Source organism: Sorex araneus, chromosome 4 (genome assembly GCF_027595985.1).
Source record: "Sorex araneus isolate mSorAra2 chromosome 4, mSorAra2.pri, whole genome shotgun sequence".
NCBI lineage: Eukaryota > Metazoa > Chordata > Mammalia > Eulipotyphla > Soricidae > Sorex > Sorex araneus.
This window is the reverse complement of record NC_073305.1, coordinates 197,650,362-197,674,959: the sequence shown is the minus strand read 5'-3', so window position 1 is coordinate 197,674,959 and position 24,598 is coordinate 197,650,362. Positions and strand designations below refer to the sequence as shown.

Genomic DNA, 24,598 nt, shown 5'->3' with positions numbered 1-24,598 from the left:
AAGAATCCCGAACCGAGCAGCTCGCTGCAGAGGTGCCCCTGGACTTGGCACCAGGCCGCTTTCACCAGGCTACTCCAGACGAAAGCAGGTGCCGGCCCTCCACCTGCCCCCTAGGAATCCTGGTGGCTGTCATCTCCCAGAACCCAGCGAGAAGGCCAGGTACACAGGAGCAGTGATGACAAACGCCAGGTCCCACGAGATAGGGGATAGGCTGGTCCCTCTCATCCCTCTGCCCCGATGGGCCCCTGAGATGACACCTACGAACTACCTCTAGGTACTATTGAAGCTCCTTTTTTTTTCCTTTTTGGGTCACACCCGGCAATGCACAGGGGTTACTCCTGGCTCTGCACTCAGGAATCACCCCTGGCAGTGCTCAGAGGACCATATGGGATGCTGGAAATTGAACCTGGGTTGGCCACGTGCAAGGCAAACACCCTACCCGCTGTGCTATCGCTCCAGCCCACTATGTAAGCTCCTTAACAGCCATGATCGAGAGACACACAGAAGAATCTCGGAACCGAGCAGCTCACTGCAGTGATCTCTCCAGGCCCTAATTATCTAAAATTGTAGAATTCCAGGAGCTTGCGGCCACTCTTGCAGTCACGCGACATCTTATGCTATTCATAGCAAGGAATACGAAATCAACTGTCTAGCATTGCCTTTTCAGCAGGTTTGAGTGGTGGCGGGAAAATTGCAAATAATAATGGTGGGACTGGTGTCGAAATACTGAATTTAATCAAAGTAGAGACAGAGTATTGTGGAAATTGTCTGCCACACAGGAAGGAGGAGGGTTGGGATGGTGGGGGGGGGGGAATGCTGGGGATTTTAGTGGTGGAAAATGTGCACTGGTGAAGGGATGGGTGTTTTATCATTGTATGACCAAAACTCAAACATGAAAGCTTTGGAACTGTATCTCACAGTGATTCAATTTAAAAAAAGAAAAAGAGGGGCTGGAGCGATAGCACAGCGGGTAGGGCGTTTGTCTTGCATGCGCCCAACCCGGGTTAGATCCCCAGCATCCCATATGGTCCCCTGAGCACCGTCAGGAGTAATTCTTGAGTGCAGAGCCAGGAGTAACCCCTGTGCAGATCCAGGTGTGACCCAAAAAGCAAAAAAAAAAAAAAGAAATTATCAGAAAATACATGGATGAAAGTCCATTTGTGACCATGGTTATATCTCATGATGAGTTGCTGAGGTGATTTAGCATTCACTGAGCTGGTGGGTCCTGGCTGAACCTTCTGAGTCACAGCTTTTGCTCATTGAACTAGGTGGGCTTCTACACAACTTTCCCATCAAATTTGCTGTGCTCCGACAGAGCTGTCAGTACTGTGAGGTTTGGGGGAGATTCCATAACCACGTATGTGGCCTCATGCTCCAGGAGCTATAGAACTGGATCATTGATCTGTCAGAGGAAGTCAGGTGTGGCAGCCCCGGGGCCTCTCCAGAGGGAGGAGACTCTTCCCACCCCATTCCAAGAAAGTCATGGTGCTCTCAGCCTGGAGATCGACCTACCTAGAGTGATTTGGGAGCTCGGGACTTGTTCAGAATTCACCTATTTTATTTTGTGGAATTTCTTTTGCTTTGTTTTGTTTTTGTGCCACACCCCGCCATGCTCAGGGGTTACTCCTGGCTCTGTGCTCAGGGATCATTCCTGGTGGTGCTTGGAGATTGAACTTCGGTCACGCAAGGCAAGCACCCCGCCTGCTGGACTCTGGCTCCAGCCATAGCATTCGCCCATCTTAAAGACACAATTAAGGGCTGGAGCAATAGCACAGCGGGTAGGGCATTTGCCTTGCATGCGGCTGACCCAGGTTTGATTCCCAGCATCCTATATGGTCCCCTGAGCACCGCCAGGGTGTAATTCCTGAGTGCAAAGCCAAGGGTAACCCCTGTGCATTGCCGGGTGTGACTCAAAAAGAAAAAACGGTAGTTTTTAAGTAGTTTGAATTTGCTTATAAAGTTATATGAACATCATATAAAGCAGAAGATTTCTGCTTTAAAAAAAAAATCAGAGGGTAGGTATAGTCCCCTGGGTAAAACAAGCTAGTTTGGCTGATGGGGCTGCGAATGTGCTGCAGGGCAGGAATAGGTCACCCTGTGATGTTTAGATCACCCTGTAGATCACCCTGACTTTGATGCTGTGTGTGAAAGGTGCTTGCTGGTGGCCGTCACCCCTAAGGTCACAGATGTGTCAATTCCCCAGCCTTTGTTTGTACTGTACTTGCTGACTGTTCTCAACCTGTCTGTTAACTCAAACAGTGACACAAACCAAGAAGCCAGGGTTGGGGAGCAAAACTCGTACTCCACAAAAGGCCAGTCACCTTCGACATCTGGGGATGCTGAGGTTAACTTGCAACCTGGACAAGCCACAGCATCTGTCTGTCTCATTCTTTGTGACTGACCCTGCTGGACAGAGGTCGGAGGTGCCAATACAATTGACTTGGTTGTGGTCAATCACCACACAATCAGTTTTGTCTTTGAGGAAGGAGAATCCCCCAGGCACTGTTGAGTGCATCTGGGGGCCACTCCCCGTGATACTTGGCAGTGCCCATATCCTGCAGAACTGAGAGCCACTGGGGCAACATTTGGTGGTGCTGTGGGGGACTTAAGGTGCCAAGGGTCAGACTCAGAGTCTCAAGGGTGCAAGACAAGAGTTCCGCCCTTTGAGCGATCTCCGAGGCCCTCACACAATCCATTTTAGGGGGTTTTCATCTCCTTAAAAAAGTTCCCACCTGCGGGCACATTCCTTTGCCCCCATTATCTCTCTTGGTGCCCCCAAGCCTGGGCAACCACTAATGTACTTCCGGCCTACGGGTTTATAGACTTTGGACACTGAGCTATATCTTCAATTCAATAAAGTTTGTTAATGATAAACACAAGCCAATGGGCAGTTTTTACAAAAGTCAAACAATTTAGATGAAGTGAACAAATGAATTGAAAATAAACAATTGATGGTGCCAGGGAACTCTTCAAAGGGGACCGATGTCTGTGGCAGGTACGGGGGCCTGGGATTTGGCACCACATGGCCCTATTGAGTATGGCCAGCTGTGTCCCTAGAAAAATGAAATTAAAAAAAAAACAAACACACTTCTCAGAGCTGAAGAGATAGTTCAGGGAAGAGGGTGCTTCCTTGCACGCAGCCGTTCCTGGTTCCATCTCTGCCACTGCATATGACCCCCAAAACCCTCCCAGGAGTGATCCCTGAACACAGAGCCAGGAATAAGTCTTGTTTACTGTCAGGTGTGGCCCCAAAGCTCCACCCCCCCCGGCCAATAAAATCAACATTTGCCAAAACAGGCATAGCAGGAGCGTGGTTAATAGCTCAGTAGTAGAGCACATGATCTGCAGATCCTGGGTTCTAGCCCGTCACCCCCAAATAATAGAAATAATAGTAATTAGTAATGATAATAATAGGGCTAAAGCTTACAAGCTGCCAGCCTGGGTTCAATCCCAGCACCCCATATGATCCCCCAGGCACCGCCAGGAGTAATTCCTGAGTGTAGAGCCAGGAGTAACCTCTGAGCACCTCTGGGTGTGTCCAACCAAACAAACACAATAATAACAATAATGAACAAGTATGTGTTGGCTTACAGCTGTGCCTGTGCAGGTGGTGGAAACCTCTGCTCCCTGTGGCACCAAAGGGGGCATTACTGGCCCAGTGGCTCCCCCCTGTGGTCTCTCAATGAGGTTCAAGTTAGACTGGACTCAGCACCATCATTTGACTCCACCTGACTCAACACCATCAACCAGCAGCTTGGCCCAGCGAGGGAACCACAGAGAACAAAGCCCAGTGTGCCAGCCACGAATCTGACTGCACCCCACTTCCTAATGCTCCCGCCACTTTATTTCTTCGGAGGGGGGGGTCACAGCCAGCAGGCTAGAGCTTACTTCTAGCTCTGTTCTGTGCTTTGAAATCACTGTCACACTGTCGTCCTGTTGTTCATCGATTTGCTCCAGCGGGCATCAGTAATGTCTCCATTGTGAGACTTGTTACTATTTTTGGCATATTGAATACACCACGGGGAGCTTGTCAGGCTCTGCCGTGCGGGCGGGATACTCTCGGTAGCTTGCTGGGCTCTCCGAGAGGGACGGAGGAATCGAACTCGGGTCGGCCATGTACAAGGCAAACGCCCTACCCACTGTGCTATCACTCCAGCCCATATATATCCATATATATTTGGCTTTTAGGGTCACATCTGGCAATGCTCAGGGGTTGGTCCTAGCTCTGCACTCAGGCAATTACTCCTGGCATTGCTCAGGGGTCCAGATGGAATGCTGGGGATCGAACCCAGGTCTGCCACATGCAAGGTAAATGCCCTATCCGCTATACTATCACTCCAGGCCAGCTTTGGAATCAGATGCTCAGGGACCATATGTGGTGCTGGGATTTGAGACAGGGCCCCCTGCGTTCAAGGCAAGCCCCTTACTTCCCTTATCTCTCCAACCCTTTGATGCCTCTTTGGTCCCAGACACATGTGTGGTCCAGGCCAGGGTTAGTCTGAATAGCAGGCTTTGAATACCCAGAAATACAGTCACCTTCAGTCACCTTCAGTACAGTAGCAGACCATGGGCCCAAGTGACAGTAGAGCGGGGAGGCCATTTACCTTGCATGCAGCTGCCCCGGTTCAATCCCTACATCTCGTATGGCCCCCAAGCCTGAGAGCAGAGGCCAGAGAAGGCCTAAGACTGCTGGACATGGACAAGTTGCAGTCTACTGGCGTCTGCTTTCTGAGACGCTAGGAAGACGCTTCTCTCTCTCTGCCTCTCTGTCTCTCTCTCTGTCTCTCTGTCTCTCTCTCTCTCTCTTTCTCTCTCTGTCTCTCTTGGGTCTGGAGCGATAGCACAGCGGGGAGGGTGTTTGCCTTGCATGCGGCCAACCCGGGTTCAATTCCCAGCATCCCATATGGTGCCTTGAGCACTGCCAGGAGTAATTCCTTAGTGCAGAGCCAGGAGTAACTTCTGTGCATCACCAGGTGTGACCCAAAAAGAAAAAAAAAAACAGCTTCTCTCTGTCTCTCTCATTGAATCACCTTCACCGTGATATACACAGTTAAAGTTGTTCATGGTTGGGTTTCAGTCATACAATGTTTCAGCATCCACCCCTTCACCAGAGTACATCTCTCTCTCTCTCTCTCTCTCTCTCTCTCCCTCTCTCTCTCTCTCTCATCTCCCCCCATCTCTCTCTCTTTCTCTTTCTCTCTCTCTCATCTCCCCCCCCTCATCTCTCTCCTCTCTCTCTTCTCTCTCCTCTTGGGCATTGTGGCTTGCAATACAGGTACTAAAAGCATATCATATATATCTCTGTCAGCACTCAATTCTTGTCCAGAGTGATCATCTCCAACGATCATAGTGGTTCCTTCTATGTCCTGTCTGTTTCACGTGCAAATCTCACTCAAACTCTCCAGCCAAGATGCCCTGATGCCCTCAGAGGCCAAGGTCGCACCATTTAAACCCTATGAATGGGCTCAGGGCACACTGCTCAGTCTGAAGGTGGAAAGATGAAAAAAAAAATTATGTTCATGTGGGAAAAACAAGCACAAAAATGTGTGAATCTGTAACTGTACCCTCACTGTGACTCACTAATTAAAAAATAAATAAATATTTAAAAAAAGATCCAATGGATTATAGTGAAAGGAAATTGACACTTTGCTAAGGGGTATGGTTTATAAACATTGTTCTCTGGAAGCATGTAAACATTTGAGATACTGGAAATCGGTGTTATTGCAACTGAAAACAGATTAATGCGAACTACAAAAAGAAATTCTAAAGAGAAGTTGAAGCTGGTGTTTAGCTCTATTTTTGTCAGCAGCATTCTTAAAGCAACATGATTTGTTATTTGCAATTGACTTCTTTTTTCAGGTAACAGATCTGTTTCCATGTTGAACCTATTTTCTACTAAATATGGCAATGGAAATAAGGGAAAAACTCTTGTAACATAGCTTATAATCCAGGATAAAGTGTTAAGTACTTATACTAATGAGTGTAGGTAGCCATAGTTGAATTACAATTTCAAATTTCTATCTCACAGTGATACAATAAAAAAAATTAAATTTCTTAAAAAAAATTATGTCTTGGAGCCAGAGATAGAGTGATGTAGGCAGGCAGCTAGGGAAGGCCCCTCCCAAGGTAATGGCAGTAAATCTCCTGGGAAATAACAGCCCTGACCTCATGGAGAACTGGTGCCAGTCCGTAAGAGACCCTGAGGAGGCTGGACCAAGCCCCTCCAACAGGAGCTCCTGCAGAAACAGAAGTCAGGAAAGGAATTTCAAAGAAGACCATCACCACGCCCAACCCCCTTGGAAACCTCCCTAGCAAGGGACTTTTACCTAGGCAGGAGCCCCACGTGGGGGCAGGTTGGAGAAACCCTATGAAGCCACTGAACAAAGGAAGCGCCTGCAGATGCTGTCCAAGCCATGTGCTGCTCCTGCCTATGTGGCCGAGCACATGTGGTGGCTGAACACATGTGTCTCCCGCATCTTTAGATGTGTGCTTTCATGCTTTCATGTCGAATGCTGGGGTGTGTGCAGGGGCTCTCTCCACCCTTGGAGAAGCCCGGGCTCTCTCTCTTGAGCAGGTTACTCTCCACTCTCTCCTACTTTCTCTCCCTCCTTCCCTTCAAAACCTCCAAATTATGGGGCTGGAGCAATAGCACAGCGGGTAGGACGTTTGCCTTGCACACGGCCGACCCGGGTTCGATTCCCTGCATCCCATATGGTCCCCTGAGCACCGCCAGGAGTAACCCCTGAGCATTGCTGGGTGTGACCCAAAAAGCAAAAAGCAAAAAAAAAAACCCTCCAAATTAAAAAACGTGTAATTCCACTGCCCTCTACTCCTGAAATTCCTTTCTGCGAGGCGAGACAAGAACCCAGTAACCCTGGGTCCCGGGTGGCAGAGGCGGATTGGGAGAAAGTGATCGTCTTTCTCCTCCCCACTTCACATGAGCCACTCTGTGGGGCCCACCGACATCAGGAGCAGCAAGTAAGGGGCTTGCTCTGCACACGGCTGACCCGGGTTCGATCCCCGGCACACCCTAGGGTCACCTGAGCCTGCCAGGAATGAGCCCTGAGCACAGAGCCAGAAGTAAGCCCTGAGCTCCACCAGATGTGGCCCCAAATCCTAAAGAAGAAAGGAAAAAATGGTCTCTTCTCACGGTGAGACAGACAGGAAAAGGAAAAGACAGGCCGGACCCCCTAATCCTGAGGTGGCTGAGCTACTTCCGTCCTAGGCACGTCCACCTTTGTTGGATGAAGTGGAGATTGGGTCATTCCATGCCCAGGGACTGCCCCGCCCCAGAGGAAGAATTACAGACTCATCTCAGGTGCAACTGTGAGTGAAACATTTTCTTTCATTGTTTTGTTCTGTTTGGCGGCCACACCCAGCTTAAGGCTGACTCCCCACTCTGTGCTCAGGGATCACGCCAAGTTCAGCCCCTCCTGAAACAGTGCTGGCTCTAAGGCTGTGGGGGAGAAAATGCTGTGGTTTTGCCAGTGGTGGGGGGGGGAGTGAGGGGGAGGCTCTGAGCCCAGGGGCACTGCAACACCTCTTCCTGGGTCCCGATGTTCGTCCGCTGCCGACCACCTTCTCTGTGAAAGAGGGCAATGCGCTTAGTGGCAGCCCCTGCACCCCAGTTCTCCTCGGGGAGGGCCATCCAGGTGGGGGGCTTCCTCAGCCTGCGAGGGCAGGGGCCCTGGTCATGTCAGGGTGCTCTCTGCACGCCCGTGGGTGCTTCCTCTGCGGCCTCACTCAGGGCTCCCCAAGGGGATTCAGATCTGTGAACCCCTCCCCAAAGTCTCCCAAACTGGGACCCCTAGCAGAGTCTCTGCTCCTGTATTCTGCCCCTTAGAGGGGCCACCTCAGGACCGATCCCCACAGGGCTGGGCAGGGGTCCGACCCCACTTGCACTGTCTCCAAACCCGCCCCCACGTCTCAGCTCACTGGTGCATGACTCACTCCTGACTCTGACCTCGGTCTGCATTTTCCCTCCTGCGATGTGTGTGGGCTTCTCTCCTGTTGCTTAGGCAACCATGCCCCTTGGGGTCAGTTTTTCCAGGGTGCACTGTGCTCCTTCAGCATCGCCACAAGCAGCAGCTACGCCCCCCCCCCCCACCCTGCGCTTCTCTCCCCCTCTGGGTCTCCATCCCTCCTGCAAGCCTGCTGCCCGCCCTCACTCCCAGTCCTGCGGTCCTGCAGGTGGGTGCTGAGCCCCAGCTGTGGATGGGGGAGACTGACACAGAGCCCCTGGGGGTCAGTGGTCCCCACCTGCACTGTCACAGACCCCCACTTTCCGCTGTCTCAGCTGCAGAAACTCATTCTCCTGAGGGGGCCTGGGGGTGGGTACCCTGGACAGCAGGGAGCCGTGGAATAGGGGAGGGAGATGGGGCCAAGCTGCACCCCCACATCCAGCCTCCTCCCATGCATCCTTCCTCCCTCCCTTTTAGGGTCCCTGGTAGCCCCCAATCCAGGTACTCGGGTGCTGGGAGGAGGCAGGAGTCTTCGGGGATGTCCTTTGGGGGATGTCGTTGCGGGGGCTGGGACAGAGGGAGAAACTGAGGGTCTCCATTCTCCCGACAGCACCCCCCCTTCTCTGCTGCCGGTTGCCTTTAGGGACCCCAGGAGGCTCCCTGGTCCTTGGCTTGGGCACAATCCTCCCCCCCCAAGTCTCCCCTGGGGTCCCCTCACCCGCTTGCACTCCTTCCCCTGCTGCTTGCTTCAGAGCCTGTGGGAGGAACAGCAGCCCCCAGTCTTGGGGCTTCTACCCAGTGAAAGGTCAGTTTTTAGTCACCATGAGCCATGGGGGCATGTGGGGGTATCTGTGTCCCCAGAAGGCGCTTAGGAAGTTGGGTCAGAACTTGGGAGGGGAAGTTGTGGGTGGAGGACGGGCTGTCCCAACACAGACCATTTTCCTGGAAATGGGGGGCCACCCTCCACTCAGCTCTTCTGGGGTCAGTAGGTCAGAATGTTCCAGGCACAGGGAAGGGCCGTGGGGGCCAGGTGGGCACCCCCCAGTACTCCTGCTGTCAGAGAGACAGCTCCGTCCTGGGCACCAAGCCACACAACAGATCCTGGGGTATGACCACACTCAGATAAAGGGTCCCCCCAACTTAAAACATAGTTCAATTTCATCTCTCAATTCAAGCAGCAAAATTCTCTCTCACTCTCTCTCACTCTCTCGATCTCGCTCTCGCTCACTCTTTCTTTGTTTAAATTTTTGGCCAGACCCAGCAGTGCTCAGGGCTCTGCACTCAGGAATCACTCCTGTAGGACACAGGGGATCTGGGGTGCCAGGGATTGAACCCAGGTTGGCTGCGTGCAAGGCAAGCGCCCTCCCCTCTCTCCTATGGCCCCGGCCCGACTTCACTCTTTTCACTATTTTCTAACTCTGAGCCCGAGCATCTTTATGATGCAAGACCTTCGTTCTTGAAAATATTGAAGAACCCGGGAACCGTGGATGAACCCAGAGCCCCGCCATCACTGCTCCCGCATCAGCACCGGATGGGTCCCTCCCCGGCACAGCATGGCCGGAAGTGCCCCACACCCCAGCAAAAACTAACCAGAAACACCAGAGGCCTGAGCGATAGGACAGCAGGAGGGAGCTTGTGTTGCATTCCGCCAACTGGGGTTCAATCCCCAGCACCCCATATGCTTCACCAGGAGGGACCCCTGAGCACAAAGCCAGGAATAAGCCCTGCGTACTGCCAGGTATGACCCAAAAAACAAAAAAGAAACACTTGAGGGGCTGGAGCGATAGCACAGCAGGTAGGGCGTTTGCCTTGCACGTGGCCGACCTGGGTTCGATTCCCAGCATCCTATATGGTCCCCTGAGCACCACCAGGAGTAATTCCTGAGTGTATGAGCCAGGAGTAACCCCTGTGCATCTCCAGGTGTAATCCAAAAGGAAAAAAATGAAACACTTGACCCAAGAGGGTCCACTCCCATGACCCCTTGTTACCCACCGGTGTATGTTAGTCTGGGAGACTGAGCCACACAACTTCATGTTCCTTGTAACTTCTCCGAGTGGCCTGTTCTCAGGGCTCTGTGTTAGAGAAAGTTCCAGCACTTTTCCTCAGTTTCTCTTCTTTGGGTGGGTGCTGCCTCTGTTCTCCCCCTGCTACTGTTGCGATGGCTGTGATGCCCACACACGCCAGACTGTCCTGGCTGTAGCTCACTGGACACCTCTGGCCCCAGTGCTTCTGGGACAGTGCTCAGACACGTGGGCCAAGGGCTCTACCTCCAAGCTCTGCCTGGCCCGGGGCTTTGATCCTTGGGATGACTAGCTCTTTGTTTGTTTGTTTGTTTTGTTTTTATTTTGTTTTTTTTTATATTACATGATTATTTTACTTATTTATTTATTTATTTTTCAATTGAATCACCATATGGAAAGTTACAAAGTTCTCAGTTATACAATATTCAAACACCCATCCCTTCACCAGTGCCCATATTCCACCACCAAAAACCCCAGTATATCTCCCACCGCCGCCTCCCCACCCCCAACTGTGTAACTGATCAATTTCACTTCATTTTCTCTTTACCTTGATTACATTCCATATTTCAGCACAAAACTCACTATTGTTGTTGGAGTTTACCCCCAATAAAGACAGCCCTACTAAGGAAGCATTTGATAATTAGTTTTCCATTGCTTAGAATGAAGAGATATGGAGTCCCACTGCTCCAAGTACATAACTCTTTTTTTTTCTTTTCCTTTTTTTTTTTTCTCATCCCCCTTCCCGCGCCTCATAGTATGGTGGATGTCATGCCGTGTTTCTCCCTGAAAATGGGAAACAACCGGGAAAGAGGGATATTTGTCTTCTCGGCCGGCATGGGGCTATGGCTTAGTTCATAGTCTAGAGAAATGGCTGCTACTTTGATAATCAATATTTCAACAAAAAAACTCACTGTTATTGTTTGGAGTTTCCCCCCAAAGTCAGACCTGCTAAAAAGAAACCGTTTCACATTGCTGACAATTAAGAGATGTTAAGTTTTGGATTTCTGTATAAAGTCCAGGGAAAATTCTGCCAGAAATTGCATAGCCCAGCTCACAGTCCCAGTGCATTGCTGTAAAAAGCCGCTCTGGATGCCAAAATGGGTTAGAAGACCTCTGGAATCAAAGTCTTTAGGAGCAGAGGGTTCGTTTCGCGCTCAGTGGCTCCGGATTTATCTGGGCCGAGGGCGTGCCAGTAACACCCACTTCCCATGATTGCCTAGAGCCCCAAACTGTAAAAACCGTATACCTCTGGGTTAGGAGTCTTAGAAGGTGGCTCTCGACACGTGGATATTTTTGCCACCGCCATTTTCTGTGCAGAAAAACAGGGTGGAGAGGAAAAATCCATCCCCGGGCAGCGCGGAGTTGTAGCCCAGCTCACAGTCCCAGTGTATTGCTGTAAGAAGCCGCTCTGGATGCCAAAATGGGCTAGAAGACCTCTGGAATCAAAGTCTTTAGGAGCAGAGGGTCTGTTTCGCGCTCAGCGGCTCTGGATTTATCTGGTTCTTTAATTTCTTAAGAAAGGTTCTACCTTTACCATCTTGCATGCAGCGGACTCGGATTCGATTCCCAGCATCCCTCATGGTCCCCCGAGCACCGCCAGGAGTAATTCCTGAGTGCATAAGCCACGAATAACCCCTTATCAGACGCACGCCCTGGCACCTGGCCTCCTGCCCCCCGGGAGAGAGGACGGCCCGAGTCCCCGGCCCCCGCAGGCCCCCGCTGCACAGCCTGGAGAGTCGCAGCGTACAGGGCCATGGCTCAGGGCACCCTGTTTTGCTCTTTTTTAAAAAATTTATTTTAATGAATCACCGTGAGATACAGTTACAGACTTCCGTGATTATGATTTAATCATACAATGTACCCATCCCTACACCGGTGCCCATTTTCCACCACCAATAATGTTCTCAGTGTCCCTCCCACCACCTCCAGTCCTTCCCCCACCCCCGCCTCTGTGGCAGGCACATTCCCTCTTACTCTCTCTCTCCTTTTGTGTGTCATGGTTTGCAATACAGGTACTAAGCGGCCATCATGTTTGGTCCATAGTCTACTTTCAGCATGCATCTACCATCCTGGGTGAGCCCTGCAAGCATCATTTACTCAGTTGTCCCTTCTCTATCCTAGCTGCCCTTTCCCCCAGGGCATGACTAACTCTCCCACTGCATTGGTGGAATGCCCTGTTGGCGGGTGCCCGTCTCTGGCCTTCCTGGTGGTGGCTCTTGGGCTGTTCCTCCACTTTGCCTCTGCACACGCACGCTGGACATTCCCAGATGCGCTCTGACGCACATTTCCCAAGTGGCTGATGCTGCCGACCTTTCGGGCATTTCTCTATCACCTTTGAAGAAAGATCTATTAGGTCTTTAGCCTAATTTTTTTTGGTGGGGAGGGTTGCCAGGTGCCCTCCCTTTCCAGCCAACCAGGAGGATTCAATGTGAGGATGCAGTGCTGCTTAGGCCCCGGGGTACCAGGGGTCACCCTGATACTCTAAAGGTGTCTGTGGCCTCCAGAGCTGCACCCACTAGTGTTTGGGGGATCATGTGGTGCAAGGCATATACTTTAACCCCTGGACTAGCTCTCCAGCCCCTACCCAGTATTTTTGGGGGAAGGGAGGTTAGGTCACACCTAGAAATGCTCAGGGATTACTCTTGGCCCTGCAATCAGGTATTACTCCTGGCAGTCCTAAGGGGACCATATGGAATGCTGGGAATCAAACCAGGGTTGGTCACATGCAAAGCAACTGCCTTACCTGATGAACTATTGCTCTGGCCTCAATTTTTTTTTTCTTTTTGGGTCACACCCAACAATTCTCAGGGTTTACTCTTAGCTTTGCACTCAGGAATTACTCCTGGCGGTGCTCAAGGCAAACGCCCTACCTGCCATGCTATCACTCCAGCCCCAGGCCTCAATATTTTTTTTTTAAAGAAATATTTTATTGAACCACCGTGGAAAAAAAGGAAAAAAAATACAAAGCTTTCAGGTTTAAGTCACAGTCAAATACTGATTAAACCACCATCCCTTCACCAGTGCACCCGTTCCACCACCAAGAACACCAATACACCCCCCTCCCACCCCACCCCCCATCTAGTAGCTAATGATATTCCCATTATTCTCTCTATATATATTGAGTACATTCCATATTTCCATACAGAACTCACTATTATTGATTGGAAATTTTCCCCAACAATCAGGCCTGCTGAATAGGCATCATCTAATAATTTCTCTTCATTGCTAAGAGTGAAGACTTTAGCAATGAAGAGACGGTTTTGGGTTTCTAATATTTTAGCTCAGTTCACAGTCAAAATGGATGGCTGCAAGCATCCGCTCTGGTGCCAAAATGGGTTAGGAGACCTCAGGATCACAGTCAATAGGCGCGGAGGGTCTGTTTCTCGTGCCACGGCTCCCGGTTCATCTCTGGGCGGAAGGCACGCCGGGAACGGCCCCCCTCCCAGGACCACCTACAGGCTACGTCACTAAAGAAAGTCCTACCTCCTGGTGGAGGGGTCTTAGAGGGTGGCTCTTACCACGTGACTGCTACTGCTGCCGCCATTTTCGCTCAGAAAAATGGGGTGGAGAAGGAAAAAAATCCCTCCCCGGGCTGCACGAGGTTGTAGCTCAGTTCACAGTCAAAATGCATGGCTGCAAGCATCCGCTCTGGTGCCAAAATGGGTTAGGAGACGTCAGGATCACAGCAATAGGCGCGGAGGGTCTGTTTCTCGTGCCGCGGCTCCCGGTTCCAGGCCTCAATATTTTTTAATTGGATGTTTTTTTATGTTTTATTTTTATTTATTTATTTATTTGCTTTATAGGTCACACCTGGCAATGCACAGGGGTTACTCCTGACTCTGCACTCAGGAATCACCCCTGGCGGTGCTCAGAGGACTATATGGGATGCTGGGAACAAACCCGGGTTGGCCGGGTGCAAGGCAAACGCCCTACCCACTGTGCTATCGCTCCAGTCCCTGGTGTTTTATTTTTATTGCTGTTATGGGACGGGAGTAATAGTACAGCGGGTAAGACGCTTGCCTTGCTTGTGGCTGACCCAGGTTCAATCCCTGGCATCCTATATGAGTTCTTCCTATATTCTGGTTACTAGACCATTATCAGATGGTGACTTACATTCGTTCTCCCATTCAGTAGGTTGTCACATGGGGTGTCAACCGATACACTCCCCATACCCCAGTGAAGCCAAAAGGACCAGCCAAGAGAAAGCAGCACGTCTGCGCAGAAGTCTGCTGGAACAGGCGGGGCAGATACGGGCCTAATTAGTGGGCTGGCAGCTCCCGTGCTCTACCCTGAGTGTGGGAGGAGACACCTGGGGGGAGATGGCTTAGCAAATGACCTTGGGGGTGCAAGGTGCAATCAGGGCTTAGGACCTAAGGGGCTTCTTGTCTAGCGTCCCCACCCAAGTTAAAGCAATCCGTCAAGATGCGCGCCACCTCCCTGCGCAACCAGCAGAAGGCAGTATCCTCCACCAGAGCAGAGAGCGCCTGTCCTGCACCATCCGGCCGCCAGGGGTCGCTCAGTACAGGGCTCGGCTGCTGGAACCGGGACCTGGAGACTTGAACCAGGGGCTCTCCGATGCACGGAGCAGGTAAGAGAGAAGGGCGCGCACAAAAGGAACTCCACTGCCTAGTGAAGCTATGGCCCGAGAGGAAGGGAGCGTTTCTGACGGGTGGGATGGGAGAAGCGGCGGCCAGAGGACTGAGATGCTACTTGCCTAGAAGGCTTGGTGGGGGGAGGTCCCATCCCCATGTTCCCCCCAGCCCCTTGGGGATTCCTGCAGTGCCGCATCCCGTGCCCAAGGCGGTCACTACCCAATCCTGGTACCTCCAGCTCCCAAGTGTGGGCCACATCGCTCCCAGACTTGCCACCTCTCAAACCTTCTGGCCACCTGGCCTTTTCTTCCCCACACTCGAGATCCCGTGGTGTTGAGAGGGATGCGTCAGTATTTCCGGACTTCTGCCATGGGCGGGGCTGGGCGCCCCGCAGGCTTCGACCACACAGAGCACCTAGTCCAGCCGCAGTGACAGTCGCCGGGTGGAGGCTAGGGCTGTGGCTCATACGAACAGAGCTGCAGGTGTGAGGCCCTGGGTTGGATCCCCCATACTGCAAAAAATAATAATAATAATAATATATATATATATATAGACAACATGTGGGGAACCCCCCAGACAGTGGAGGAGCCCTGAAAGGGTGTGAACCAGGGGGCTGGGATGGAGGCACCACTCAAAGAACAAGGCAGGGAATAGTTACAGCACCCGGACAACACACAGGGTGGCCCGAAGGACAATCGTGGCCAATTCCAGGTCAGAATGGCAACAGAACCATAGTTCTAATATTGCCTTGCCATATTAACATATTAACCAGTTTACCCAGAAGCCACCCCAGTGCTCAGTTTCCCCACTGGGATATCTCTGTAATCTGGCACTGCATACTCTTCATCAAGTATCATGGGCAGAGGCGATGACATTTTGAGTTGCGGAGGTTGTGGCAGGCTGTGATGTAGCCTTGAGACCCTGGGTTCAAACCCCAAGCACTGCCTCAATAGCCAAAAAGAAAAAAGAAAAAGGAAGTCGGGCGGGGCCAGGAACGGGGCTCATCATTTGCACACTTGGCTTGCCCGAGAAAGTTCGCCATACGCCCACATCTTTTCTCTGACACGTTCCTGCAGGAACCCAATCCCAGACCACACCTCGGGCAGAGGGGCGGGCAGGTAGCGCGGCCGGATTGGTCTGCACGGCGAGGGGCGGGCAGATAGGCGCGACCCGAGTGGGCAGCTCGGTGCGGGACGGGGCGGAAAAGCACGACCGGATTGGGCTGCCCGGCGAGGGGCGGGGCGGAAGGGCGCGACTGGATTGGACAGCTAGGCGAGGGGCAGGGCCTCATGGAAGGCGGGGCCTCCGGACGCGGGCGCCGCAGTTGCCAAGGGAGATGTCCCGGGGAGGCGGAAGGGGCCACGCGGCCGCCTGGCCAACCGTGCTGGCGGCCCCCGAGCCCCGCTGTCGCGGCTGGTCCTTCATTCCCGAGGTGCCTTCCGCCACCTTCTTCACCGCGCTGGTCTCTCTCGTGGTGTCCGGGCCCCGCCTGCTCCTGATGTCGCGGCCTCTGGCGCCCTCGAACCTCTCGCTCAAGAACGAGGCGCTGCGCAACTGGCAAGGTGAGTGGGTGGGGGGCTAGACGGGGACCCCCGGCCCCCGGGGCCAGCCCGGGCTTCACCGCCGCCACCCCGCGCCCTCCGTCCGCATCATCGCCAGTGCCCCCTCCTCCAGGACCACCCCCAGAGCCCCAGACCCGTCATCCCTGGCACCCTCCTCGCGCCCGGTGTGCGCCCCCCGGACTGGTCCTTCGCTGGTCAGCCAGTTTCATGCACCCAGCCTTCACCTCCCCGCCAGCCTTAGCACCAGCCGCCACTGCAAGAATGAGCTCTCTTGCCTTCCCCGGGGACACACGTGAAATGTGCCCGTGGTACCCCCATGCCCTCCCCCGGACCTGGGAATTCCGCACGCGGACACCAGTCCCAGAGTCCCAGCGGGGCATCTGGCTTTGCAGAGCCTTTTGCTTGCGCCGGGGAAAAGACATGTTTCAGATCAATTCAATATAAACATCTGCTCACGGGAGACTCCTAGTCACCAATTCTCTCCAGGGGAAGGGGGGGGGAAAAAGGGAAATTGGCAGCTGGTTACTGCGTGACCCGGTGCACACCTTTTGAGTGGCCTTTGATTAGGGCCCATTAGGGAGAAGCAGCAGAAGCTGGGGCTGGATTAGGGGTGCAGGAGGGGGGAAGCTAGGAAATCCAGATTCTCTTTTCGATTGCATGATATTCTGATCGAAGTGTATGCAACCCACACACCAGAGAGTTGCTTCTAGAATATTCTACTCAGAAGTCTTCGCTTAGGGAAGGAGTCAACTACTAGTGTCGTATCTGGCAAGTATTGTGGCCTTGCAGAGAAGGCCTGATGGGGGTGGCTAGCTCACAACCTGCGACCCTGACCTGAAGCTGCCCCTACCCCCAAAGCCCACCTTGAGCTGCACAGTGACGCTGGCTGGTGCAAAATGTCCGTGGAAGGCCATAGCCACTCTCAGACCCTCCAGTGACCTTGGGGGCGGGTGGGTAATCCTGTTCCTTCCCACTCTCTCCCCCAGCCCTTTAGGCTGCTGAGTCTATAACTACTGCCACCTCTCTCTCTCTCTCTCTCTCTCTCTCTCTCTCTCTCTCTCTCTCTCTCTCTCTCTCTCTCTCTCTCTCTCTCTCTCTCTCCCTCTCTCTCTCTCTCTCTCTCTTTCTCTCTCTCCCCCCACCTCCCCTCCCTCCCTTCATGGTAGTGCCTTGGCAGCAAGGGCCATAAAATATACATCAGAGGGGCTGTAGCAATAGCACAGCAGGTCAGGTGTTTGCCTTGCACGTGGCCGACCAGGGTTCTATTCCCAGCATCCCATGTGGTCCCCTGAGCACCACCCCTGAGCAGCACTAGGAGTAATTCCTGAGTGCATGAGCCAGGAATAACCTCTGTACATCACCGAGTGTGACCCCAAAAAAAGCAAATATATATATATATATATATATATATATATATATATATACACACACACACATACATGTATATATACATATATATCAGAAATAACCATTTGAGAGGCTGGGGTGGTATACCATGTAAATTGCCTGCCCTGTACATGGCTGACTGTGGTTCAGTCCCTGGGTCTCCATATGGTCCCCCAAGTCTGCCTGGAGTATGCCCTGAGCAGTGCTAGGATGGCCCCCAAACAAAACAAAACAGAAAAGAAAAAAAATAATAACCACCTGAGGGAAAAGACTGTCTTTTGGGTTGAAAGGGCTGCTTCCACCCGGAGGTCTCGCTAAGACTCAAGACATCTGAGTTGCCTCTATTATTAGCCTCAGTTCCACTCTCTGTAGAGTTGCAAGATCATTAACAGTCCCTCTTTTCTGCTCCTAAACAGCCACTTTGGAAGGAGGGGCTGGGATTACCGCCAAGGAGCCTGGCACACAGACAGTTAAGTGACACCTCTCAGTGCAGCCCTGAAGCGGTCACTATTAATTAACACTCAGACTGCCAGGTGAAATAGGTTAGTACTCAGGCCAGAAAGCCCGCTGGGCCGGGCCATGGTTCAGGGTAGGTGCATGCCTTGTGCCTGTGTCGCATGCATGCATGCCACATGCATGAGGCCCCGGGTTCAATCCCCAGCACCACGAAGAGTGGTGAATCTGCTTAATGTCACGACGCAGATTCGGAAACCATGGCGTGTGCAGACCACCTCACCTGTCTTCCCCCAGGAGCTGGGCTCGGGCCTGGGACAGAGGGCTTAGGCACCCAGGCCTCGGCACTGAGCCTGGAGTCCTCTGTGGCTGGCGCCCAGCTCTGTCCTCTGGGCGCCGCCACACAGTGACCTGGCCCTCTCCCTGGAGCGTCCACCACTGCCCGCAGGCCACTGACCCGCTCCTTCCGCAGTTTACAGGCTGGTCACCTACATCTTCGTCTACGAGAACCCGGTGTCCCTGTTCTTCGGGGCCGTGATCATCCTGCGCTTCGCTGGCAACTTCGAGAGAAGCGTGGGCACCGTCCGCCACTGCTTCTTCACGGTGGCCTTCACCCTCATGACTGCCGTCATCTTCCTGTCCTGTGAGGCCGTCTTCTCCCTGGTCCAGCTGGGAGAGCTGCAGGCCGCCATCGGCTTCAGCCCGGTGGCCTTCGCCATGATGGGCGTCACCTCTGTCCGCAGCCGGATGCGGAGGGCCGTGGTGTTGGGCGTCTTCGTGCCCACGGTGCTGATCCCGTGGCTCCTGCTGTGCGCCTGCGCCTTGATCCCCCAGACCTCCTTCGTGTGTAACTTCTGTGGCCTCTGTGTCGGCATCGCCTGTATCCTTCCCCCCACGGTGGCGCGCCAGAGGCCAGCCCAGCCCAGGGCCCAGTAGATGGGTCTGGGGGCTGGCCCTGGTCACAGGTCACTGGGTGCCGGCTTCCCGATTCGACATCACGTGGGTGGGGTTTACCCTTTTCTCTAGGCACAAATTCCCTCCTCTGGAAAAAACCAGCAGAGTTCCAATATTCTTTTTTTTCTTTTTGAGTCACACCTGGCGATGCACAGGGGTTACTCCTGGCTCTGCACTCAGGAATCACCCCTGGAAGTGCTCAGAGGACCATATGGGATGCTGGGAATTGAACCCAGGTCGGCCGTGTGCAAGGCAAACGCTCTACCCACTGTGCTATCGCTCCAGCCCCATGCATCCTACGTGGGTTTTTTTTTTTTTTTTGGCTTTTTGGGTCACACCTGGCGATGCACAGGGGTTACTCCTGGCTTTGCACTCAGGAATCACCCCTGGCAGTGCTCAGAGGACCATATGGGATGCTGGGAATTGAATCCAGGTCGGCCGTGTGCAAGGCAAATGCTCTACCCGCTGTGCTATCTCTCCAGCCCCCGCATCCTACATGTTTTTATAAGCTGTTTTCACTATCACTTGATCTAAAATGTTTTCTTATTGTCATGGGATTTCTTTTTTTGATCCAAGGGTAATTTATAGACTGCTTATTTTATACATAGTTGGCGATTTCTCCATTTCTTTTGGGTAATTATTTCCAAGCTAACAAGAATATCCCGCCCACACAGCAAAGCCTGGCAAGCTCCCCATGGCGTATTCGATATGCCAAAAACAGTAACAACAAGTCTCACGATGGAGATGTTACTGGTGCCCGCTTGAGCAAATCAATGAACAGCGGGAGGACAGTGCTACAGTGCTATTAATGTGGGCAAGAGAAGATTGTGGTCTTAGAAAAATACATGTAGCAAGGCCTGAGTGATAGTATAGCAGGTAGGACCCTTGCCTTGTATGTGGTTGGCTAGGATTTGATCCCCAGCACTATATATGGTCCCTTGAGCTCTATCAGGACTGATCCCTGAGCACCACCAGTGTCACCAAAAATTGAAAGAAAAGAAAAATCAAATATTTTCTTTTTTAAAAAAATTTTTTATCTGTGAGGGGGCTGGAGTGATAGCACAGCGGGTAGGGCATTTGCCTTGCACGCAGCTGACCCAGGTTCAATTCCCAGCATCCCATATGGTCCCCCAGCACCGCCAGGAGTAATTCCTGAGTGTAGAGCCAGGAGTCACCCCTGTGCATTGCTGGGTGTGACCCAAAAAGAAAAAAAATTTTTTTTATCTGTGAGATAGACCATTACAAAGCTATTCATGATCAGGTTTCAGTCATAGAATGATTCAACACCCATCCCTCCACATTTCCCACCACCAATGTCCCCATTTCCCCCCACCCCCTCCCCCAGCCTGCCTTTATGGCAGGCACTTTTCTTCTTTCTCTCTCTCCTTTTGTGCATGATGGTTTGCAGTGCAGGTACTAAGAGTCATTGTGTCTGTTCAGGGAGTTCAGTAATTTTGTCTGGAAGAAAAGGCTGGAGTAACTCTTAACTGGGTGGGAGCTTGGGGCGTGGATGTGATTGCGGAGGCTTCCAGAAGTCAGGGAGGTAGGTGGAGGTAGCCCACCAAACCCCAAGAAAGCCTCGAGATTTCAGTCACAAAACCCACATACCCAAATTTTCAGCAGGTTATATCTTGTTGAGTCCATCCCGAAATGGTGGCCCGGGGGGTGGCGGCGATTTTGGACTGTGGGAGCAAGTGGCTGCCAGGGACACTGCTTGGGCGGGCACTAGGCTGACCCATCACCCCTCCAATTTACCCTGGTCTGTTCAGCCTTTCGAAAGTCTGAGATTAACTGTGGCTCTTGATCTCTCTCTATTTTTTTCTTTTTGGGTCACACCCAGTAATGCTCAGGGGTTACTCCTGGCTTTGCATTCAGGAATTACCCCTGGCGGTGCTCGGGGGACCATATGGGATACTGGGAATTGAGCCTGGGTCGGCCGAATGCAAGGCAAGTGCCCTACCCGCTGTGCTATCGCTCCAGCTCCAGTGGCTCTTGATCTCTTTCAAGATTTGTTTATGGGTCTCTGAAGCAAGGCCAATAAATGAGCTTGTATCGCTGAGCCAGAGGTGGTTTGTGGGCGTGTAAGGCTCCCACATAGTTAACTTTTGGCCACTTAAAATGAGAAAAACTTCTTGGGAAAAACTTCCCATTTCTTGGGAAACTTGGTCCCGAAGTGTTTGGGTCCAGCCAGAGGCACAGCAGGAGTTTTGGGGTATCAGGAAGCCAGAATGGGTACAGGTTGCTGATGCACTCGCCTCAGGGGTACAAGTTGACCTGCTGGCGGCACCACGCCCCCTCAGATATTCTCTTTTGACACCATTATCCCTGTCATTTCTGAGTCTCCTTTGACTGATGTTCCTCCTGCTCATGAGCCCCACTTGCCTTCATGGCTCACAATTCCTGTTTTGTTCCAGACATCGGGACGCGCCCCTCTCTAGGGCTTGATTCAGTCGTTGTCCTCTGAAATGTGGCATTGTCCCCTCACAGGCTGGTAACTTACTCACTAAAGTGTGTGCCTGCCCCGTCCCAGCCAGGGCTCAGCTCCGAGGGGTGGGAGGGGGTCCGTTCAAGGGGCTCGAGGGCTGCGATGAGCTGACATGGGAAAGGCATGGGGGTCGGGGGGCTCTCGACTTGCCAGGCCTTGAACCCTCCAAGGAAGGAGCTGGTGGGCTGGAGTGATAGCATAGCAGGTAAGCCTTGCACACGGCCGACCCGGGTTTTATTCCCAATATCCCACCAGCATCCCATATGGTCCCCCGAGCACCGCCAGGAGTAATTCCTGAGTGCAGCGCCAGGAGTAAGTCCTGTGCATCGCTGGGTGTGACCCAAAAAGAAAAAAAAAAAGGAAGGAGCTGGCCTCTTGGTCTCAGGGCTCTGGGGGTGGGTGACGGGACCAGCCCCCCCTCTGCAGAGGGGAATCGGCGGCCCACATTCTCTAGCTGTGCCCCGTTTTACTTAACCCGCCCACCCCAGACGGCATCTCCTACTGCTACTCAATCGACGTCTCCGAGCGCATGGCCCTGAAGCTGGACCGGAAGTTTCCCTTCTGCCTGATGAGGAAACTGTCCATGGTCAAGTACATCTCCAGCAGCTCGGCAGAGAGGAGTGCCGACAACTGCCGGCGGTGAGTGCGGGGACGCGGCGTGGACAGGGCCCTGAGTCCAGGTGAGCAGGGTGGGGCGTGGGGCAGCCGTCGGGGAGACGAGGGAAGAGGGGGCTGAGCCGGCCGCGTTCTCCCGCCTTCCCCGCCAGGCCGCACATATGGTCAGGGTCTCGCTCGCTCCCTCCCGCACTGCCCTGGGCCCGGGCCCTGCTGACGCTTGGCCAAACGAGAGATGGAGTGTGGAGAGGCAGACGCTGCCTCTGGCCTGAAAATCACAAACGGTCATTCCTGGGGTTTCACTGTGGGTGACGGCCAGAGTTTGGGGTATCACGGTTGCCTAGCTCTGGACGGTGGTTCCCAGAACCCGGGGAGAGTTTCAGGGGCTCGCCAGCTCCTTGAAACGGAGGGTAGGCGTCACTCCAGCACACACCCCTGGGGGCTGGGAGCCCCCTCTCCAGCCTGGCAGCCTCATACCCACATGTGGCTCGGGCGGTGGGGGTCTCTTCCCTGCTGCCTGCCCCCTGGGCCCCACTGCGGCAGGCACTGGGGCATTTCAGTAGGGAGGAGTGTGGCGTCTTAGCAGAGCCACCGCGCTTGCTGGGGCGTCAAGAGTCTGCTGGGCACTTCTGTCTCCTTGCAGCCTCTGGCCAGTCTCCCAGGAGGCCCAACCCCCACCCATTGACCCTAAGATCCCCCTGGCACACCTGACTTCAGTGTCCGGCCATCCTTCCCCTTGGAACGCCGCTTGGTGGTGGGCTCTTGCAGTGCTGGAGACAGCCCACCCCCGGCCCCGGCCCCCATGGCCAGCTGTGTCCCTCACCTAACACCAGGGCTCCTGCTGTCCTATGCGGAACGTGGCCTGGCGGCTTGGAAGAGAAAACACTGATAAATGCGCCCATTCTGGCACAGACACCCCCACAGCTGTGGGGGGACGCGGGGCTGTGTGGGGAGCGGGTTGGAGCAGCTCAGGCTGGCCCGAGCCCATTCCTCCTGCAGGTCCTGCCCACAGAGTGGCCACCCACACCCGCACCCACACTGTGGGGGTCTGGAGACCCTGTGTGTGTGCAGAGCTGGCGAGAAAGCAGCCCTGAGGGGCGGGGCCCTCCACACACGGGCCTTCCCTGAGCTGAGAGGACCCCAGCCTTTCCCCGAGCCTTGCGGGGGGCACTGCATGCTTTGGCACTCCTGACTGGCGTTCCGTCTCTCCTTCTCTCACAGGTTCAGTCCCCCGCCTGGCTCCTACCCCACGCAGAGCAGCTGCTCCAATGCGCCCCTCGGCTGCCCGCTGCAGGCGCAACACGCCAGTGGGGCCAAGGCCGCCCCACCGCAGGACCCCGTCCCCAGGAGCATGCCCAGCCTGCCTCCCTACCAGCCTGCCTCCAGCCCGAGCTACGTGCAGAACTACTTTGGCTCAGCCTGTAACCCCTCAGGGGTCCACCCAGCTTCTGGCAGGGCCTGCCTGGGGGTGCAGCCCCCTGCCCCCCTCCACTGCCCCGGTGTGGTGCCTTCCCAGAGCCCGGCCGCTGCAGGGGCTGCGCAGGCTCCAAGGAATATTCCAGGGTTGGCCGCGATCCCCTGAGCTTCTCCCTGGGGCCCACTGCGCCCCCTGGGGTCCTTGACAACGTTATCCTTGGGACACATCTGTGCCACGCCAGCCCCTCCCCAGTCCCCTCTGTCCTCAGGAGCTCTGAGGGGACAGGGACCCGGCACTGTGACTGTCTGTGGCTCGTCCCCTCTGCTGTGTTCGTACTGCTCAGTTCTCTCTCTGTGCCTTGTGTCTGCCCAGCCGTGTGGTATTTCTCCTGCAGTGACCCCCCAGCCCCCAGAAATGGGGAGGACCCGTGGGGCACAGCGGCTAGCTGCCGGCTGGGCCCGGTGGCTGAGACCTTTGTATATAAAGAGACTGCCTCCCCCTCCAATGTCCATGTCTGTGGCCGGCCACGGCCGAGAGGGCCCTGGAAGGGGGCTGTGGGTGCTGAGGGGTGCCCGGGCTATGAGCACTGCCCAGTGGCCTGGAAGCAGGAGACGAGCAGCCCCGGCTCTGCCCGTCTGACCCCTGGGCAAGGTTCACCAAGATCCCTGGGGCAGGTGAGCCCAGAAAGTATAGCCCGGGGCTCCCTCCCCCCCACCATGGTCTCAACAGGAGACACCCCGAATGCAGCCACAGCGCTGGACCTTCCCCTCCCCCCAAGTGGGGAGCCCCAGCCTGACTTTCCGGCAGGTCCCACAGTTTGGAAACGCTGAGAGCCCCATCTCTTAGCACACCAGCCAGGTGGGCCAGCAGGGACGGAGATCCGGGGGGTCTCCCTGGGGCTGGGGGTGAGGATGAGAGGGGGCCTCTCCCCCAGGTCCCCGAGTAGCCTGGCCTAGGGGTGCTCAGAGGAGACTCGGCTCCCACCCCTCCCACCAGTGTGACTCTGGGTCCCGGGGCATGGGATGGGTGTGGGGGGCCCTGCACCCTGAATCTGAGTCTTAGCCTGTGTCCTGGATGTCCCTGGGTTGGGCCCCCGGCTGGCCATGGAGCCCACTGAGGGGACCCTTTCTCCCAGCCATGGCCCATGCACTT

General features: G+C 54.1%; 1 protein-coding gene across 1 annotated transcript; it reads left to right on the top strand.

Moving 5' to 3' along the window:
* Positions 1–15,863: 15,863 nt before the first annotated feature.
* On the top strand, positions 15,864–23,968 carry RHBDD2 (rhomboid domain containing 2). Its single transcript, XM_004620881.2, has 4 exons — positions 15,864–16,136; positions 18,448–18,855; positions 21,903–22,053; positions 23,251–23,968. The coding sequence occupies exons 1-4, from the start codon at positions 15,911–15,913 to the stop codon at positions 23,609–23,611; spliced, it is 1,146 nt and encodes a 381-aa protein (XP_004620938.2). The 5' UTR covers positions 15,864–15,910; the 3' UTR covers positions 23,612–23,968.
* Positions 23,969–24,598: the final 630 nt, after the last annotated feature.

Coding starts and splice junctions, on each gene's coding strand:
- RHBDD2 (XM_004620881.2), top strand. CDS start 15,911: ATGTCCCGGGGAGGCGGAAGGGGCCACGCGGCCGCCTGGCCAACCGTG. Junction 18,856..21,902: donor CCTCTGTGTCGGCATCGCCT/GTATCCTTCCCC, acceptor CGCCCACCCCAG/ACGGCATCTCCTACTGCTAC. Junction 22,054..23,250: donor AGTGCCGACAACTGCCGGCG/GTGAGTGCGGGG, acceptor CTTCTCTCACAG/GTTCAGTCCCCCGCCTGGCT.